Source organism: Octodon degus, unplaced genomic scaffold (assembly GCF_000260255.1).
Source record: "Octodon degus isolate 3935 unplaced genomic scaffold, OctDeg1.0 scaffold00008, whole genome shotgun sequence".
In the NCBI taxonomy this organism is placed as follows: domain Eukaryota; kingdom Metazoa; phylum Chordata; class Mammalia; order Rodentia; family Octodontidae; genus Octodon; species Octodon degus.
In genome coordinates, this window is record NW_004524584.1 from 26,183,533 (window position 1) to 26,203,892 (window position 20,360).

The 20,360-nt window shown below is 42.5% G+C and overlaps 1 protein-coding gene across 3 annotated transcripts in view; it reads right to left on the minus strand.

Annotated features, from left to right (window-relative positions):
* Positions 1 to 20,360, minus strand: part of Sema5a (semaphorin 5A) — a 530,837-nt gene that overhangs the window by 263,435 nt on the left and 247,042 nt on the right. For all 3 annotated transcript variants that reach the window (XM_023706626.1, XM_023706624.1, XM_004625196.2), the window contains one exon: positions 13,771 to 13,870. In XM_023706626.1, coding sequence (XP_023562394.1) covers positions 13,771 to 13,870 — 100 coding nt within the window. The remainder of the gene's footprint in view (positions 1 to 13,770; positions 13,871 to 20,360) is intronic.

Sequence of the window (20,360 nt, forward strand, 5' to 3'; positions counted from 1 at the left end):
CCTGAGCAATTATCACTCTCCTGAACTTTATATTCTCTGCTCCCATGTGCTAACCCTTCTCCTCTAAAGATACTGCCATGAGATTTCAATACATGCCCCTGCATGCCTCTTATTACCTCCAAATTATCTTACTAGTAATCGTGAATCCACAAGGTACAGATATTCAGCAGGTGAAAGGAAGGAGCAGAGAGGAGGGAAAGTGCCTTTGAGGAAACGCTCCACCATATTTCTGAAATACCACCACCCCCTCCATGATCAACGACCTGTGCAGAGACACACAGAGAACGTGTACACTTTCCTTTGGGTTACAAGATGAAAACTGGTAATTTTCTAATTCATTCTTAATTGTTTTCAGTCAAAAAAAGAATCAAAGTATCCAAGAACTCTAGGATTAAGCACCTCTTGAAGAGTGTATGCCCCTCAATTTATAAATGAAGAAATATTGACAAATTAAGAAATGCAGCATAACTTATCCAAAAATATGAGGTTTCAGACAAAAATGATTAGAAACAAGACCCAACATTTTTTTTTTTTTAAAAAATGTATTCAGTACAGGGTCTCACTATGCATCTTGGACTCGTAGTGATCTTCCTGTTTTCAGCCTCCCCAGCGCTGGGATTATAGATGTGCACCACCACAGCCATCTCAGTGGCCATCTCAGTGTGCCCAGGGTCAAAGAGCAGCATGTGGTGCCAGGGATCGAACCCCAGTCCCTGCGCTTGCCTAACCAGGAGCTTAGTCCGCTGAGCTATCTTGCTGGCCCTGCAAGGCCCGTCTTGTTGTGTCTTTATCGTCCGTTGCCTCCTGCACCCAACAACTAATCTCTGAAGTCCCACTGTAAATTCACCTGCATGAGGTGCACACGTAGACAGTTGTGCAGACTCCGTTCCTACAGCAGTACTTCTCGGCAGCGCTCTTCACTCACAGGAGCACGCTCAAATCACAGCCCAACTTTTCGAGCCCTGGTGCCGCTGATAACAAGCCATAACTCTCAAACCACCAATGCTTTTCTCTGCAACCATAACCTGTTTATGATATGCCTGCTCATTAAAATAAACAGGTAGTTCCTGCTGGTCTGCTTGATTAAATGCTTTGTATCTTGCCCCTGCCTATGTCCTTAAATTCTTCCTGAAACTGTATGTCCATACTTGCGTTTCATTTTCAGAGTGAACCAGTTTCTTAATATATGAAATGAGAGAGCTAAGCAATCTGTCCGTGTGTTTAAATAGTACTCATTCCCTGTATAGAAATGATGATATTTAGATGTAAACACTGTCCACCGCAGTTGGATGGGCGTCCGGCCGTGACTTGGATCCAGCCTGTGGTGGCATCAGAGGCTGGCCATCCCTTAAAGAAGAGTTCAAGTCAGATGAAATTAGGGCCCTGGCATCGTGCCTGTGAAGGGGAGTTTGACGCGTTGGTGTCCCAGTGTGTCTCCCAGCACTCTGTGGCCCTCACACGGTTACCAGGTCTCCTCAGCCACATGCCACCCCGTGATCCACCATACCAGCAGACACCAAAGGAATAGGGCCAACCACTTGCAGACTGAAGACTCTCAAACTGTGAGCCAACCTAAGACTGTCACCTTACTGCTGATTGCCTCAGGTACTTTGTTCTAGGAGAAGAACACAGTTATCTCACAAAAATACCTGTCTATGGTGACAAATTTCAACCTTAGTCGAAAGGGTTGGAAATAGGCTTAGTAGAATTGTACACAGTCTCAGTAATTATTTGTTTATTTTCCTGTCAATTTTTTTTTTCATGGAACCAGGGATTGAACTCAGACCCTTGTGCTTGCCAGGGAAGTGCTTATTCTACTAAGCCATCTCCCCAGCCCTATTTTCCTATCAATTTTTGAATCACGTATTTCAAACATTTTTAAGCTACAAAGTTGATAGCTGCTTTTAAATATTTGTGTTAGGGCCTGTCAAATAGCTTAGTGGATTGAAGCACCTGCAAACAGGTGCAGTTGATCCCCGGGCTTGCCATGCAGGTCCTGTCCCCGGGCGCACTGAGGCAGCAATTGAGACATGGCGTGGTGGTGCGTACCCATCATCCCAGCACTTGGGAGGCTGTAAACAAGAGAATCACTATGAATCCAATCTAGTAGTGAGACCCTGAGCACTCTGTAGACCCTTCCCTAAAACACAGAAGAAATAAAAATAAAAATAAACAAATATTTGTTTTAATGACCAAGAATGGCATACAAAGGGCTGGTGAGATAGCTCAGCAGACTAAGTTCCTGCTTAAGAAAGTGCAGGGACTGGTATTCAACCCTGGGCACCACATGCCACACTGGCCCCAACCCCCAGGTGTGCTGAGTCAGACACTGAGACCGGGCCTGGTGGCACACACCTGTAATCCCAGCACTGGGGAGGCTGAAACAGGATCACTCACTATGAGTCCAAGTTGTATAGTGAGACTGTGTACCAAATACACACAGAAAAAAAGAAGAATGCCACACACAAAGCTGAACCAGTTAGTGGACTGTTCGCACCATTTCCATGTTAGAAAATTATGTTACATATAATAGTCATCTTATTTTGCTATAATTTCCAACTATCTAAATGTATCTTCCAAGTATCAAGTGAGTCATACAAAGAACACCCTAATCATATCTATGAGGCCTGAGAATCTGATTAAAAAAAGAATAAATCCCACTAATCTCAAATGCTTTTCTTCAAACTATTTGGTTCCAAGTACAACTCCAAGACCATTTTTGCCCTAAGAAAAGTTCCAACCCAGCTAGCACCCTGAGGGACCTGAAATCTCGCAAGACAGCTGGACCCATCACTGTTTAAGTCAATGAACTATGAAGCTGAAGGTCACAAAAAGAAAGAAAATCTCCTCGAGGAAATAAGAAATGGATGCTCTCAGAGGCTGGGCCACTCGCACAGCAAAGTGAGATCTGTGTCCCCTGCAGGTGGTCGTCCTCCCGGGCACTGCAGGATAGGCCACCGCTTTATCTTGAGACAGTGAGAGTGGCAAGGAAGAGAAACAATAAATGTGAGGTTCACAAGAAAGGCCAGCAATGTCTCCAGAATGAGGAGCGGTGCCTCTGGCTCCCAGCCACACACGAACACTGACCAAACGCTGCTCCGGCCGGGGTCTGCTTCTCTAATGGGGCTACACCACGAGCAACCTGGGACCTTAAGTGGTCTCATTCGTCTCTCTAACGCTCCTGGATGTGCATAGGTAGGAAGGACAACTGTGGTCCTTCTGTAGGGGAAGGCACCGGTCCAAGAGGTTAAGAGACTATGTCTCAGTGTCGTAATTGTGCGGCTCAAAGTGGCCATCCTGTTTTCATTTTTCCCTTTCTCATACAGCAGTACAAAGCAAGAGTTGCTAAGTGGCAAATCTGGTTTGGTTTTATGACTATGGTAAATAAAAATAGGAGCTTTTCTTCCATTTATATACATCTACTTTTCTCTCAAATGTCTTAGAATAAAATTAGACACTGTACATTCAAATGCAAAACACATTACTTTTAGGAGTAATGATATACGAGGAGTACAAAGACCCAGGGGACTGAATAACTCAAATCACAAAGCCATTAAATTTGTCAGATGCAAAATGACAGTATTAAAGCCCGTCCGCCCTTTCTCCACTAGACAGGGGAGTGAGTCTCTCCCTCTTCACCAGAGTTTATTTCTTATTGACTTGCAGATACAAGAATTCGTGTTGGGCCCCATCTCATCCCCCAGTGGCCCATTAGCCACAAATCACTAAACAAAACAATATATTCTCGGAGGAAGCAGTGTGGTCCTTAATAGATGGACTAAAATTGTATGCTCATGTTAAGTAATAAAATTCAGTCGACATTGGAGAAAAGGTTGAACCATCATGAGCATATTAACTGGATGAGTCATTTTATCTAGAGACACTTTAAAACTTAACTCTGACCTCCATTAATTATGAAAGACACGGGTGTTATAAAATGACATTCTCTTAGAATAACTCAATTGGTCTCTGATGAATATGACTGTACAATCAAAGAAAAGAATTCCAAGCTCTTATTTAACATGGCAGTTATAGGTTTGCTTAGAGAGGAAGGAAAGGCAGAATGACTGAAGGAAGACGATAGTATTTTTCACTGAAGAAAAAGAAAAGCATGCAAATCCATAGAAAACATTTAAAGGCAGTGAACATCTGTTGCTGCTTTATTGTGGAAGGTTTAGAGCAAAGCTGGTAAGGAAACAACTGGGAGAACACACACACTTCGTATCCACTGTCACCATCCAGGGACACCCAAGAAGCGACATCACCTGGAAGCTTAGTCTCTTCTGCACCTATGTCACTGTCACACTGTCTGTACTTCCTTCACCGCAAGCTCCACCTGTCAATATCCAAGTGGCGCACAGCTTGACATTGTGACACCTTACACCACGTCCAGAGGATCAATAATAATAGGGCTACAGACCAAAAAAAGGGTCTGTCACCTTAGAATACAGGAAAACAGGATATCTCTTAAACATGCTTTAGGAAACATTAATTATTGAAACATAAATATTTAAGAAATCAACTATCTCAATAATGAAAAATATATGAAGACTGAGCTTGAAAGTTCAAATTTTAAAATCACCAAAGTATTTCAAACATTACCTAGCACTTCATTTAAATAAATAACACTTTGATTATAATTTTTGAATTATGTGTACATAAATGTTTGCTGATAAACTTTAAATATATATATATGTATATATAAATATATTTCAAAAATTCAGTTAGAGTTTTTTCTAACCTCCTCAAAAAATAATCACAGGAAGGGCTGGGGAGATGGCTGAGTAGAATAAGCGCTTCCCTAGCAAGCGCAAGGGCCTGAGTTCAATCCCCGGTTCTGAATAATCACAGGGCTGGAGAGACTGCTCAGCGGTCTAAGTGCCTGCCTGGGAAGCACAAGGATCTGAGTTCCACCCCAGTTACCACATGCCAAAACCAGGCATGGTGGCACACGCCTATAATCCCAGCACTGGGGAGGCTGAAACAGGAGGATCACTATGAGTCTGAGCTGTGTAGTGACACTCTGTATCCGATAAATTAAAAAATAATTAAACAAATAAATAATGATCATAACATGTTCTTGGAACTGAGGAAGTGTTTAAACAACTCTAATTTTATTTCTCTTCTTTTATGCTTCCAATACTCATTCTCACAGAATAGTCAGGTCATTTCACTCCTTATTGTAAAAATGGAATTGCAAACCTCTTCATAGTAAAAAACTATACAAAACTTAGTTTAACTCTTCAAATAACATCATTATATGTGCTAGTTACACTGGTAGCCTCTTATTAGCAAGAAAAATGAATAAGAAAAACAGACTTAAACAAGATAATCAAATCAATGCTGTTATCACTGAGGTATAAAATGAGAAGAGCCTTTATGCATAATTATATTTATGGCCAAAATTATTAATCAATGTTGTTAATAATCACCCTGATCACTGAAGTTTTATTAGCCTTTAAATATTACTTGCAAATTTCTAAGTGTTCTGGAGATTATGGATAATGGTTTACTGCACTAAACTGAACTTCAAGACTTGTACTTTTGTGGGTCTTCTGGGTGCATAGTTTGTTCTTTTTCATTTTTCAATTCATTGGAGATAATTTTTCACTTGAAAAAATGTCAACTATTCCTATGCTTCTTTTAACCTGTGATTTCCTTTTAATGACTGCTACATAAAATTATATTTCTGATTTATTGTCAGAGTTAGTGAAGTGTGAGTTTTTCCTCCACTCCTTTAGATAATCAAAGAATGGTGGTTCATTTTTCCCATGGGCTCAAAGCTAGCTAAGGCCACAACAATAGGTCCCAATGACCCTGTCCTCAGTCACCCACGCCATGCATCCTCAGGTGCTTGGTAACATGCCGCAAAGTCGGCTTCTGATTTCCATTTCCACCACGACGGGCTAGGATTTACTTCTCTCCACTCTTACTTGGCCTCCAGCTCCCAGCTTGCCTTCCTACTTCCACTCTCCAAACTCCAGCACATCTTGCACACAACACATGGAGGATGCCTCTCCTGATGCAGAGCTGGGCATACAAAGCCATAGCACTGCAAAACTACTAGATCTACACTAGTAGTGCAGGTGATGGCGCGCTTGATTACACCACAGAGGCTGGCATAAGATCTCGCATGGGACTCTCCTGGCTGCAGAAGTTGAAATCCACTCTAGAAGACCCAGTCCCAGATTCAGATTTGGACCCTGCCTGATGCTCAGGGGCCCCTCGGACAACTGCTTCCATCTGAGTGACCAACAGGTTGACCACATGGAGCTCCTCAGAGACCCACCAGGGCCTCTGACTCCAGGTATCTAGGGCATCTCCCAGCCCTACCGGAATGGCCCTTGCTTGGTGTAGCCTTCTCAGTCGTGGGTCCTTTCAAATCCTTTTAGTCTTCATGTTTTCATGGCTTTCTGCCCCAGAATCTCTTAAAGATATTAATTGCTTGTGTCCCTGTCATGTTCACTAGGCTGGGAAAAAAAGTAAACATTTTCTTAAAGCATTGGGAAGCAGATACTTAACTTTTTTGCCTGTGACAAAACTGCTTCTCTCCATAGTTACCTCAGTTATCAAGGTGGAGAATGGACAAATGAATGAATTTGTCTGGGTTCCAATAAAATTTATTGGACAAAGCAGGAAATCTGTTCCGGGGTCCTCGCTTGCTGACCTGCGCTGTAGGCTATGAACTCTTCATCACGGAAAGAATACGTGTCATCTTTGCTGTCGCAGTACTAAGGTATTTCCTAGCACTGGGGAGGTAACGTAAATATTTGATGAATACTGAGAGTCCTGAGAGAACAACTCCATTAACTAATAAATTATGACAGACCCTGAGTGGAACTTGGTAGGGGAAGGGCAATCGGACCTCAAAGTTTGTAGCCCATACTTGCACACAGAGCAAAGACTGATTAATCATCACCACACCCTTTGGTTAGCTAGTTCATGGAAAAGAGAAAAGGGGGAGAATTTGTTTCCTTCAATAATTAAATATGTAACTACTGTGGGAGGCTTATCTTGTCCTAGTTTAAGCAGGGAAAACAGTAAAATGGTTTTTGTCATTTTGCTTTTTAACAATAGCAACTGGACCAAAATTGTTGGTATGCGTCTCTCCCAGAGGAGTTTCTCCCAGCCACAATGTGTCACCAGGCACACAGTCCAGAAACTTAATATGCACAGCAGGAAAGAGCAGGCACACAGATCTTAGTTTTGAAGGAATGGTCAGGCTGACCTTTGGGTACTGATGTTTGTAAAATATCAGAAGAAAAAATTTTCTAAACATCCAACAGACAAGAATTGACTTTGTTTGATAACATAAACCCATACAAGTTCAGTCAGTAACTTGTACTGGCTGAGTTCAAGCCCAACTCTGTAACAAACAAACAAACAAACAAACAAACAAGCAAACAAACAAGCTCAAGTTAATGTTTCAAACAGACCAAGGAGAAGAAAAGTGAGACAAGGCAGAAGAAGAGCAAAGATGAACAAGAGAATAATCTCAAAATAAAAGACACCAATGTATCGAGTCCCAGCGATGGGAAAGAAAGGAGTAAGACAGAGAAAAACATATATGACTAAAGATGCTGGCTCACTGGAATTTCAGGTGAGGATTTCTAAAGATGAAGAGCAGGAAGGGAAAGCAGCACCCCTCCTTCCGTCCCCTGTGCATTTCCTAAGTCACATCAGGACAAACATAACGGCCACACCATTACTACCTCGGCTGTCTTGGTTCGATGCTTCTACTGATGCTTTGGATTTACTAGCTGGTTCATACTGAACAGCACAAGTGATGTGTGATTGTACAAACATGACTCAAATGCACCCTTCCCAAAATGGAAGCAAGTGGGTCTCTGGAAAGCACAGTTGTGGATCTCACAAGTGTCTCATTCTTCATTTAATTACAGTTTGCTTCCAACAGGTTAATTGTAAGGTAAAAGTTTAAAGTAAAAATAGGAATTAAAACCACCAAGACAGAATCACTCTGGCCAAGCTTAGCAACATGAACTTTGTAAGACTACAATTTAGACCCCTTTGCTTGGAACCAGTGCCAAAAAGTCATTTTGAAGGGAAGACTTCTTTCTATTTAAACAGAGGCCTGCCTCCTTACTCAGCATGATCTTTTTGAACACATGCTTTGTTAAAATAATAATTGAAAGTCCATTAGGCTGGACTAGTTTTCTTTTTTTTTTTTTTTGCCATCTCAGCCCACACTGGGGGCGGGGCTGGCACAGCATGTGGTGCTGGGGATCGAATTGAGGTCCTTGCACACTTGCCTAAGCTTGCCTAAACAGCAGCTTTAGACCACTGAGCTATCTCGCTGGTCCCTGACCTAGCTTTAGTGCGAACAAATCAACTCCATATAAGCTGTAAAAGGAAACTTACATGCAACCAATCAGAAACTACCAACTAACCTATACTTAGAGGCTTCACCAATCAGAAAGCATCAATTAACCTCTAACCAGGAAGTTGCCACTTGTATCCAATCAAATACTTTTACTTTGTCTTGCTTCCTCAAAAACACAACTTCCTGTTTCCTCCTTCACCACTATTCCCAAGAGCAAAGAGCCAAACTGCTTGTGGTCTGGTGATGCCTGATTCATGAGTCCCTGAATGGTCAAATAAACTCATTAAAATTTTACCGTGCTTAGTAAGTTCACCTTTTCACAGTTCTAAATATGTAAAGCATATTTAATTCTAGGATGGCAAAGCTACGTAATATTTTCTTTTTTATCCTCATTCTTGCAGACTCAAAACCTGAGTCAAGCAAACGGATGTTGTCTGAACGGTGGTAACCAGCTTGGTAAGACAGTGAAGCAGACCAAACTTTCCTCTGTTTAAGGAACACTCAGGTTTCGGTTTTGGTTGTTTGGTTTTTGCCTTCATAGTAAAATTGATCAGCTATCTAAACTGTTATTGTACAAGTGTGTGCGTGCACACACGCTCACACACACGATCAGATATATGGTGAATATTAAAATTTTAAATTTTCATTAGACTAAATGCATGTTTCGATTAATTCCTCTCAAAACATTCTCTTTCTCAGTCAACACACTTAGGCCGTTCTTTACTTTCTCAAGCAGCGATGGGAATTTTCTTTCCTGGATATATTTACAAAATGTGTTGAAATTCTAGTGAGTGCTGCCGCCAGGTGCCACCCAGTGGAAAATCCAGCTGGCCAAGAAACGATGACGCGTTCTCATCCACCTTGTTCATCACATCTGACACCCCATAAATTCTGGGTCTTTCTGAGGGCAAAATGACCATGAAGGGGGAACGTGTACTACTGAATCAGGACATGGAGACAGCGAGGACAGTGGGACCGAAGACACTCGCTAAACAGGACTTTCAGACCTGCCACATGCGGTGGCAAGAATGGCATCCTCAGAGGGCGGGGAGTATTTTGAGAACTGTTAGTGGCACAGTTAATAGTTAATAGTTCTGTAGTTAATAGTTTTTACTTAAACAGTCATCATGTCTGTTGATCAGACTGTGTGTGTGTGTGTGTGTGTGTGTGTGTGTGTGTGTGTGTCTGCTATCTAGGAGTAGTACACTGACAGTAACAGTGAGTCAAGCACTTCTGTGTCACGTGATGGATGGCATAGGAGCTGGCTTCTATCAGGCTGGATGTGCGAGGGCACTGGTGCATTTCTGGCAGCTCTTTCCTTGGCATCTGCATATTCTTACCGTTTTCTGATGCAGTTTTAATAGAATTAAAAATTTTGAATTCTGAGTACACAAAGTGTTGTATTTGTCATCAATATCAGCATCACTTGACATGAGCCTTGAACCTGTGGGCTTGGATCTCGCTGACACACACATGGCAGGGGCTTGGGCCCGGGGTCCCTGAAGGTGCTTGTGTGACAGATCAGAGGGTCTCGCAGCTCTGGAAACTGCAGGCTGCAAGACGGTGCCCTCTGTGAAGTGTTCACGCAAAAGCTTTTGGAAAAGACTAAGGAACAGAAACGAAGATATGAGAAGAATAACAAACAAACATGCTGAAGGGAAAACCATGTTTTAATGGACATGAAGGTTAATTTACATCTAAAAGATCCTCATTTTGAAAAAATTAAACACCTACAAAAATGCCTCAGCATTTTTGTCAGGACTGGGTGACCGAGACTTCTACTATGGGTAAACTGACAGCACATTTTCTGTTGTTATACTCTGTGAGTTTTGCATGATTATTTACGGTTACCTTATAAGCACTCTAACATGGAACAGTGCACTGGGAGTGAATTAGTTAGCTGCCACTTGGCATATCATTTGAAATCAGTAAGTGATACATTTCCAAACTTATTTGGGGTAGGATCAACTGCCACCCTTAGAACGATCCTGAAACCTGGAGGCTAGTTCACTGGAAAATAAAAATGATACTGCCCTTGCTTACATCTGTTGCTACAATTCTGTCTACAGCAGAATTTAGACTTGCGTCTAGTTCATAGAGTGTTCTTTTGGTCATTATTTTCCCAATTATCTATACCAAGTCTCTAAGTAAGCCACAGCATATTCTTCTGTGTTGATTTTTGTCTTTTTTATGCTATGGAAACTGATTTTAGTAAAATTTGCGACAAAGTCTACAGTTATTCAAAAAATATTATCCAAGGAATAGAAACAAATGGAAATCAGATAATGCAAGTGAACTACTGAAAAAGCATTAATTGCAATCATACCTGAAACTGTTTTTTCATTTATGTCTTACTGCATTTTCCACATTTATCTAAAACAAAGATGCCTAGGTTTAATCCTTAAAATTATAAATTATCATTAATTTTTAAACAGGGTAGAGTTGTAAGGCAAGTTGTAAATGCCAACACACTTAAGGTCATATGCGAGATATCCTGCACCCTGGAAATGTCAAAAGTACGAATCCTTCCACAAACTGCATGAATTCCGATTCAAATACTGTCTGGGGCTACACAACCACAAATCCCCTACAGAGTTTTACTTCTAAGCACAATGAACCCCCTTTATAAAAGAGTGCAAGAATCTTTAACTAAATTCAATTTTAGGAATATAAAATACCGCTGATATACAGTGAAACCATCCAACAAATAGTTTCACAATGCCTAGTCTCGCCATTAAAAAAAACTAGAATATATTTTATTTTTTCACAGCCCATATTTTAAAACAATGACTGATGTGTGAAATATGCACCTGTTATCTAAACCTCTCTTGACAAGGCAAACCTTCCCAAACAGGAATCTGAGGGCTGGGCTATTTTTACAGCTTTATAAGTGGTTTACACTCCCTCTCAGGCTTTCCGAGACTAATCCCATTGAATTTCCTGCACAGAATTCCTATTATCTTCATTCAGTGACATCTTCCTGAAATGCACATGCACCTAAATGTTGGTTTGCATGCAGCCCACAGTGGCTCCCTCGCACTGCTTGTTTACCAAGCACTTGTTGATGAGACAGTCATCTGTCATAGACTGTCCCACTTACTCCATACAATAGCTCAAGTAGGACTGGAAGCTATTTGGCTTTCCGTACTTAAGATTGAACTCTGAGCATGCGCACTGAACTACATCCCCAGCCCTTCTTTATGCTGAGATAGGATGAACCCGATGCAAAAAGGAACATGGACAAATCAAGTCATGGAAAGAGGCACCTTGAGTCAGCAGCCATCTGAGGAGGAAGAGGCTATGCTACATCCTGGAGAAATGAAGCGAGGCCTGCCACACTGCTTGTCTTCAGGGTCAGGGAGCTGACACCTCCTGAGAGATGATGTGATGCTCTCAGTGAGTGTGGCAATGAACTGCATGGCAGGCGTGCTCACAGGACCATGAAGGGAATGGAACAGGGCAGCTCAGGACCAAGGAGAGAGCTTGAGGCTGCTTCTCACAATGAGGAGGAGACTCTCACACAGAAGGGTGGGAGAAGGTGGAGAGCCAGTAGTGTTTTTGTTTTTTTAAAGGAGACAAGGTCACCAATCCCAGAGGCAAGAAAAAGCATCTTCTACAATTGTGGAAAAGCTACATGTAACAGTCGCTGTGAGCAATATGGGGCCCCAGCAGAAGGGCTGCTAAGCCATTCCTCATAGCTGTGTTGGTCCAATGGAACAGCGAACACAGATGATGCTGGATATGGGGTGCAGACCTGGCGGCAGGCGGCAACTTCACGATCCTACAGTCTGCAGTCCAGACTCTGAGTAATGGAATTTGATAAAGCCAGCACTGGAAATCCCCTAATTTTCCCAGAGGACTAAATTAAGAGAAAGCTCACCAAGTAACCTGGCCCAGTGCGTAATTCAGTCTCTCAGAACAATCAAAGGGGACATGGGTGACTTGCTCTGTGCCAGGTACTAAGCTGACTTCCTTCTATTCACTGAAAGTTACAACCCCGCATCACTCTGGTGTCAGGTGGGGGGGGCAGGGTGTGTGCTCAGGGACTCCTCGAGGTTTGAAGGCAGAAGCAATGATTCCAGAAAGTGACAGTGCTGTTCTGGTGTTCCCAGGGTGCAAGCTAAACTCTGCTTCTCTGAGGTCTATGTAAGAACTGTATCACTCCTGCAGCTCTAAGAGATATGTATGACAATCTAAAAAACTGGCTGAAAAAATTAGCTGCATTCTACTGCCAAATATGCCTTCCTTGGACATCATTACATTACACAAGGCATCCTCCTTAAAGTTTAATGTCAATGCTTTTTTTTTTTTTTTTTTTTTTTTTTTTTTGACTGGGGATTAAACCCAGACCCTGGCGCTTGCCAAGGAAGTGCTCATTCTACTGGGCCATCTCCCTGGCCCCTTTAGTGTCAATTTTCCTAAGAGATAAATATAACATTTTATGTACATCATCCTCAAAACATTCTGACGCAATAGGCAATTTGTATTCGGACAACTTATCACCAAGGAAGTGACAATAAATTGGAGGAAAAGACACTCAGAACTCTACCCTGACTGTTCTCCACAGCCTTGTCTTCCAATTGCAAGAAGATGTGGGCTGATACTGGAATGTGAACATTGTTTTCTTTCTTTTTTTATGTATTTGGTTGTTACAGGGTCTCACTACACAGTGCAGACTCATAGTGATCCTTCTGTTTTCAACCCGCCAGCACTGGGATTACAGGCGTGCACCACTAGGCCTGGACTCCGAGGCCTGCTCAGCACGCCCGGGGACAGGGCTGGCATGGCATGCAGTGCTGGGGATCAAACTGTGGTCCCTGCACCTGCCTAAGCGGGCACTTTAGTCCGCTGAGCTCTCTCGCTGGCCCTGGAGTATGCACATCTTGAAAGACAGGAGGGGAGGACAATTCCCCTGCATTCTCAATTTGCTGGGAAAGTGTCGAGAATGGTCCTGCAGCAGGCTAAGTAGGGGCTTAGTACAAGCAGGAAGGCCACTTGGTCTCTAATTCCCCTGGAGAAAACAGTGAAAAGACGGGAACATGGTTAATTCCTGCAGCCTGATGCCCTGGCTTTGAAACTCTGGCTCATCTTTTTCTAGGAATGAACGAGTCCAGGACAACACATGTGCAAACTCCCTGCCTCAGTTTCCTTGTGTCTAAAGTAGAGGTGTTGCCAGGATTCATCGTTCGTGGCATGAGGGGAGGAAGGACTGGGGCAGTTCAGGCCAGCAGGGGTCTGGGCGCATGGTGAGGTCCACACCGCACTTGCTATGAGCGCACATTCGTCCTGTTCTCCACACACTTCTTCACACCCACACTGTATTCCATTCAGTCATGAGACCATCCAGCGCGCCTCCACTCAGCAGGCTGCTCACGTGACACAACATGAGTCCAGAAACATCTGCGGGGGCAAAATGGAACGTCTCTCACCTTGCTCCTACCACAAGCTCTTTCTGTCCTGGATCAAATGTTAACTGCGAGAAATCCACAGCATTCTTCACTCTGAACTCCCGCAACCAGGGGCCAATTTCTAAACGGAAAGAATAAATACATGAAAAGATAAAAATGAGTGATTTTTTTTCCCCCAGAGGACCACAGAGAGGGCACATCAGGTGGCAAATATTACACTTGAGGAGGATTTGGAGGTCCCCCAAAGAGGTTGGTAGGTGCCACTGGAAGGCGTTCCCCAGGATGTCACAAAATCACAGGGACCAAGTGGGGAAACTCAGAGGGTGACACCCAGTAAACAGCCAGGGAGGCCCTGAGGTATGGTTGGGATTGAACAGCCAGATGTGCATTTTCCTCTTGGCTCTGGGCTGGGCAGAAAATAACACGGAACACATGTGATTCGTCAGCACCGAATACAAACAAGACTGTTTCCTGTGCAAGTGGAATGGAAGGGGCTGCAGACTTGCTTAATCACAAAAGCCCTCCTAGGAGCAAGGATAAAGCATGGGGCACCGCTTGCCGCCTTTCAAGTTGGCCCCTCCATTTCCCTGCCCTTGGGGTTCCTGTTGGGCCTGATGATTAGACTTGTTAAACGCATTTAGTCCTTTCTGGAAGAAAAACCTGCAGTTACTTCTGGGCCTCATCTGCATTTTTTTCTAAGAGAAATCAGAAAATAGCCCCTCTGTACGAACGGGTTTTTTACAAGCACTGTTAGCTCCTATTAGACGGCCTCCAACCCGGAGCCTGAGGATCACGCAATGACACAATCTGAAAGACCTAGAGGCTGCCCCATGAGCCATTCCTGCCACTGCTCCTAGCTCACGTCTGGCAGCAAAACACTACGCAGTGGGTCACCTACCAGTCTGGGAACACATTATTGTTTTCCTTGGCAATTAATAATGTACTAGGTGGTCTTTATGCTCCCATTTCATACTTTCAATGATATCATACCAATTAAACAGGCATGTGACAACTGTCAATTCAACAAAATTATTGATTTGAAGAAAGGAAATAATCACTTTTAACAAACACTGACACCAGAAATAGATTTAATATGGAAATATGCCTGTGTCCCCAAACATACCCTATAGAAACTGCTCTGTGGCTATGGACAAGATAGAGTATTTTTGATTAACAATTCTGTATGTAATAAAATGTCCCTTCTGTTCTATCAATTATTGGGGCAAAAAACTATGATTAGGTGAGTTATTTTCTCCTCAAAAGACACAAGAACTGAAGTAGAAACCTGTATTTGGTTGTACAATTTTAATGTATTATTTTTAATGTAGTATTTTATAAAAAAATTGTTTGTTCTTACAGTCAGGACAATTAAAACAAAATATGCATAACAAAATATGTACAAGGCTCTGGAGCTATAAAATATTAATGAACAATCCTTCAAGAGCTTATAATTCAGTTAGGGAAATAATGCCTTCTTTAAAATGGCATTTATAAGTACAAGGTGTTTTATAAGGTTTAGTAGAGTTACAGGAATCATTCATAATATAGAAAGAGGAGATGACTGGGAACGTAGGTGCTGTGCAAGGAAAAATGTGACCAGACTCTCAGGAGAGACAGCTGCCCTAGAGGGACAAGTATGAGAACAACAAGGGAACACAGCGCCCCCTCTGGTCCCAGGTGGAAGAGCTCCTCTCTAATTAGCCAATTTTTCCATTTCTGGGGAAGAGGGTGTCCAGCTGCCCCCATGCCCGTGTGCCTCCCTCCACGCCTGCAACACGGAGAGGAGCACACTGAATGTGATGGGCACAACAAACGCGCAAAGCGAGCACAAGCATGAGGGAATGGATCCAAGAGCAGGAGAATTTAAAGGAAGGATGGCGCAGGGACAAAATAACAACTCAAGGAAAAGGTAGGAAAGAGAATGGAGAGATGTACTTCAAACTGTAGGAAAACTGACTCACAAGCTTGGCCCTGATCCTGTACATCACAACATCAAAGCTGTGCCTCATTTTCAAACACCTGGCTCATTGAGTCACAGGCCTACGGATATGAGTGAGCTATTGACAGGCAAGCAAGGTGGTTAGAAACGTGTGGAGAGTGTAGGCAAGAATATTATATATTAAAAAAACTAAAAAAGTCTGCATAGAATTCAGGATGCATGTGTGAAAATACAATGGAAGAGGAAGATGTGCTAGGATAGTATGATTGGGCAGATCGATGTTTGAAGATCAAGTTAAGGGGAACAAATTAAAGAGAAGTTTCCACAGTAAATGAAGAGGAAGGGATGATGCAAACTCAGACAGAAGGAGTTTGGTCTGGGCTTAGAGGCAGTGATGGACCCAGTGCAAACATGAGGATGACCCAGACCAAGAAAATCCCAATGCAAGTAAGTCCCAGAGCCACTTCTAACCATTCCTAAGACCTAGAGTGATCCATAAAGAGGCTTAGATCCAGAGCTTTACGGTTCACACAGGAAACCCACGAGCAAGACACTCGCCGGGCTGACCCGACTACATCCGGCTCCACTGCCCACAGCCCCAGCCGCTACAGCTAGGCCACAGGTGTGCTCCACATTGTGTGACGCATTAGGAAGGGAGGGCTAAGGGCTGCACCTGACGCCTGGAAAGACGGGCTATGTAAGGGGAGAGAGGCCTGGAAAGTGCATGAAACAAGACAGCCTATTTGCTGTGCACCCCGCTTTGGTTTTAGTTAGAGGAACTGGAAGAGAGTGGGCGATGGGAACCACAATGATCACACATATTTTAGGTTTAGGTTGTTATCCTGAGTAACAAGAGAACAATATATGACCTAAACTATCCTCCATTAATAAAAGGATTTGCTTCCAGAAAGAAGAATGGATTAAAAGCAGAAAGTTTTGTCAATAGTGTTTGATTTTCCTTATTTAATATTCTAATGCACTTCTGGAAGAAAACTGTTTCCTTTTCAGGCCAGTACTCCACTGAAGTCGGATAACTTGCAGAATCGCTTTAGATTCCACTTGCTAGGGCCTTCCTCCAGACGAGGCTGTTTCTGGTTTGCATATCACAAGGCCTTCTGTCTTAGATTTCATGAGCATCTTGGGAGAAAGGTTCATACCATCCCATTTCCCTAACTGGACGTGCCTCCACATGGTTCCTGTTCACTCCATGTCCCCTTGAGGTAGGAGTCTAGGTAACTCTTCTCTCCAGGAACCCCAAGTCTCCATCCTTGCTCCAATTGCATCGCTTCTCTCCCCTTCAGTCTCTGCACTCAGTGACCCCTTTAGTTTTCTCTAGTATCCCCAATGTTAGCTAACCTTTTCTGCTCTCCATGTAAGTCATTCTACTGTTCTCTACTTTTTAAAAATCTTTTAAATTATATTTTATTATATTCATCTGTCATCAAAAACACCCAAATGGCACAATAAATTCTTAAGTACAATGTGACAAAAAGATAATAAGCTCAGGTTTATGTACAAATATTACCAAATCCTTAAGGAATATGTGATCCCAACTTTACATAATTATTTCAGAAACAGATAAAACTTGGCAACTGGGTTTGAGGCATAATTATTCTTTAAGAGTAAATTTCAATCAAGAGCATTATGAGAAAGCAAATTCACAGGCCAATCTCTTTTAAAAACATTGTTGAAATCACTCCAAGTATTATTAGCAAGTAAGATGCATGTGTTTCGATATTCACAGATGTGCACATGACACCTGTATTTGATACTGGCTAGGGCTCACCTCGAAGCACAAAGATGGCCCAACATCTGCAGCATCAACAATTCCGTCAGTGCAGTTTGCCTCTACAGTAGTGGAGGTTAAAAGGTGCAGTAGGAAACTATCACTACTGCTTTGTAAAGAACAAGGACATGAACAGACAAAATGGAAGCTCTAGGAGAGCTCAAGGCCAGGCCAGGAAAGGGAGGAGAGGACCTAAACACTAGGCAATTGGAGGCGAGCAAGCCAGATATCACAAGAGACCAGAGAGAGAAAAGAGATTGAACACTGCCCACAGCACGTGGAAAATTGAGATTTAACTCCCAATAATATTAAATTGCTTGTTGACCACAAGTAAAGGGCTGGTCTCTTTCTTCCATTCCTCTCAAGATATCGCTGAAGAAACTAATGGTCAAATGGAAATTTAGCAGCCCCTACATCACTGATTGCAAACAAAGCAGAACTTGTAAATTCCACTTGAGCGCCTTGTAAAGGATTTGTAATGTTTGCTGTTAACCGTTCTGGATATTCCAACTTTACCACAAATGTGATCTTTTTGTCCTACCACAAAATAGAAGCACTGACTTATATCTGTCTTTGTTGCACTATAACACAAACTCCTATATGATATTCTCAATATTTTAGCGAAAGTATAGTGATTCATTTTTAAGAGAACCCAGCCTTCCATCTTCAATAGAAAACCTTTTTGCAAATGTGTCAGCATTAACAAAATGTGGTCCAAGGTAATTGGACAACATACGCTAGCTAGACAGAAGCAAATTAGTGCTCTCCCTCCAAAATAAATAAATAAATAGCGAGAGAAAAAAATGAAAAAAGAAAATTAGAGTAAGTGTTGTCATAAAAAGAAAGTAGCAAGCACTCTAAAGACAGCCAAGATAATGGTGATTTTGAAGACCGATCAGGAGGACCACAGAGATGAGGCTGCAGAAAAGCAGAGCTCATCTGCAGCGCAGCAGTCTCCCCCAAGCCCGAGGGGCTGCCCTGCCGCATGCTGGGCCCTGCAGAGCTGGTTGTGCACAGGTCAGCTTGACTTGGGGGAAATGCAAAGGAGACCTGCCAGGAAAACACAGAGAGGCTCCGCCTTCACTCCTTCAGACTTCATTCTAAATGTCAAGAAAGGATAATCCCCAAATTTTTATGGAAACTCAAAATCTACATTGTAAACAACGTTGCGGAGTGAACAGCGTGTGAAGACTTTGACAAGCCCACGAGGACACAGAGACACAAACGCAAGCTACAGCTGATTCCCTCTAATTCTCATGCAATTACATAATGAGTTTAACCGGCATAATACATTACATATGGAAATAATATGGCATCACTAAAGTAGCTCAGAAATGGCTAATATTTACATAGTGTATGACACAGGTTAGGTGCTCTTTTCTGCACCTCATAGCTATTAATCCCTGTATTTCTCACACCTTCCTTATTTATTCTAGGTGAGGAAACTGAGGCATAGCAAGCTTTACTCTTGCCAAGGCTAACAGCTAGTAAAATATAAAGTCAGTCAACGATTTAGGCGATGTGAGACACTTACACGAAGTTATTAGACTATAGCAAATACAAAGCGTAGCTTCCTGCATATTACATTGAGGAAGTTGCAAAAAGAAGGAAAATCAATAACTTCTCTGAGAGTGAATGTATTCTCACTGATATACTGTTAAATAAAATTGCTACCTACTCGGTTTTCAACTACAGACTGGAGAAAAAATTTTATCATTTTGTTGAGTGAAATTCTGTACTGTTTCATATTTTATTAAATATGAAAACAAATGAAAAAAGTTTAATAAACCATAAAGTATATGAAAAGAGTCATATTTATACAATTAAAAGAAAGGTAGGTTCCCAAAGTCAGCTACTGCTTCATCTTATACACAATGAGTATTCCTTCTGTTGTTGTCAATATTAACAATGCTGAAGTTCGTAGGATCTACAGGAAGATGGATTTACCCTCTCACTAGGTGTCTGTAGGACAAGTGTCTAATGTCAGAATAGAGAGAAAAGCCATGCGCTCTTCTATGTGGTTGAAGTGCAGAATACTCCAGCATGAGAAGGTGGGGATGGTAGAAGCAGAGGGGAGCTGCTAGGCTTCTAAGTAGCAAAGCTCCTGTGTTCTGATGGGGGAAACGCATGTGCTGTCCTAAAAATGCTAATGCTGAGTATCCACCTCCTGAAGAAACCTTACCCACAACGAGGGGCAGAGTAGACTCCATAGGACATTCTGGAAGTTGTCTTATTATCTTTCCCTCTGCTGTGAGAAGAACCGTCTTGCCCTAAAGACAGCTGTTACAGGTAGGACGCCTTCCAGTTGACTTGGGTCTCCCTTCTGGGGCCTCCATTCTTCAACGCATTTCATCAACCATCATATCAAAGCAATCTCAGGTAAAACTATGATTAAATCACAAGGGAGAGGAACTCTGGGAGCTCTGACAAGGAAGAGGCCAGCAGGTCTGTACCGGTTCACATCATGGCTCTTTGTCTGCTGTACTTTTCTCACCTTTGCCTGCCAGTCTGCTTCTCCAGGCCTGTTTCTCTGACAAGCACCCGTCAGAAGGCAAACCCATGATGAGTCAGCAGCACCCATGCCAAGTTTCACCCCTCAGTTAGGACACATCAGGACCTCTGCCACCCAGGCTCATTCTGAGATTCTTTAAAGGATTAGACTAAATTCAGTCTCAGAATTTCATGTGTGCATCCAACCAGTACAACACACGTCATGAGAGCCACATCAGCACGTTCACAGGCGTATAAGACATGCTCGCCCAATCCTGTTTGTCAGAACAACTGACGGTGCTTATTTATACATCTTATGTGACTATTCTCAGTCTAGTAAAAGTGAAAAGCTTTTACATGTTAACTATTTGCTTCTAAATATTTCCTAACACAAAA